The 884-nt window shown below is 39.7% G+C and overlaps 1 protein-coding gene across 1 annotated transcript, besides 1 other annotated feature; it reads left to right on the top strand.

The window, feature by feature from the left end:
• Positions 1–884: a sequence feature (haploid, non-Esmeraldo-like haplotype).
• On the top strand, positions 92–884 carry Tc00.1047053510511.9 (Na/H antiporter-like protein, putative; the record flags this gene model as incomplete). The annotated part of the gene is made up of 1 exon (XM_797044.1): positions 92–884. A coding segment is annotated over one exon (793 nt), but the record flags the coding sequence as incomplete, so codon positions are not given.

The raw sequence follows: 884 nt of genomic DNA, 5'->3' as shown, positions 1-884 counted from the left end.
TTTTCTATATAAATTTCCTTTTTTCTTCTTTTCATGGCGGTGTTTGTTTCTTTTTTTTAGCATTACATCGAATTGTCTTTAAGAGGACAACATGGATGAACCAGCAAAAGGCAATGATGCAGCTGAAGAATTAGAGACGCTTTCGCAGAATGTGTTGTTTTTGATGATGCTCATTTTTTGCGGCGGCACATTCTTCATGACAAACATGTCAAAAATACCTCTACCATATACGGTAGTTTTGTTTTTGTACGGAATTTTTGTCGGTTTTTTTGCTCACTGGATCACCCCAGATGTTGCTACATCACTTGGCAATATTCCACCGGAGCTTCTTTTCTATATATTTCTTCCAGTATTGATCTTTGAGGGGAGTTATGCGATGAATGTGCATGCACTACGTCGTGTTTTTCCTCAAGTACTAATTCTAGCTTCTGTTGGTGTTGTTGTTAACACTTGTTTGCTTGCCTTACCTGTGGCGTGCTTTTTTCCAGATTGGTCATGGTATTCAGCTCTGTTGTTGGGATCCTTATTGTCTGCGACTGATCCTGTGGCTGTCGTCTCATTATTAAAGGGTCTTGGTGTTGACAGTAGGATTACTGCTATGGTAGATGGTGAGGCTATCATGAATGATGGTACAGCTATCATTGCATTTAAACTATTATTGCCTGCTGCACGAGTTGGCTGCTTGAAGGACTCAACGTGGAACATCATTCTAAAGGGTGTACAACTTGCAGCTTTACCCATTATTGTGGGACCTGTTTTTGGATTTATACAATCATATTGGTTACGCCATGCTACAGGTGGTATTGTGAAGACATGCATCACAGTATCTGTCACATATGTTTGTTACTATGTTGCTGGAAATATTATAGGTACTAGTGGAGTGC

This window comes from Trypanosoma cruzi, genomic scaffold (genome assembly GCF_000209065.1).
Source record: "Trypanosoma cruzi strain CL Brener 1047053516771 genomic scaffold, whole genome shotgun sequence".
NCBI lineage: Eukaryota > Euglenozoa > Kinetoplastea > Trypanosomatida > Trypanosomatidae > Trypanosoma > Trypanosoma cruzi.
The sequence above is the reverse complement of the archived record's forward strand: the minus strand, read 5'-3'. Positions and strand labels throughout refer to the sequence as shown.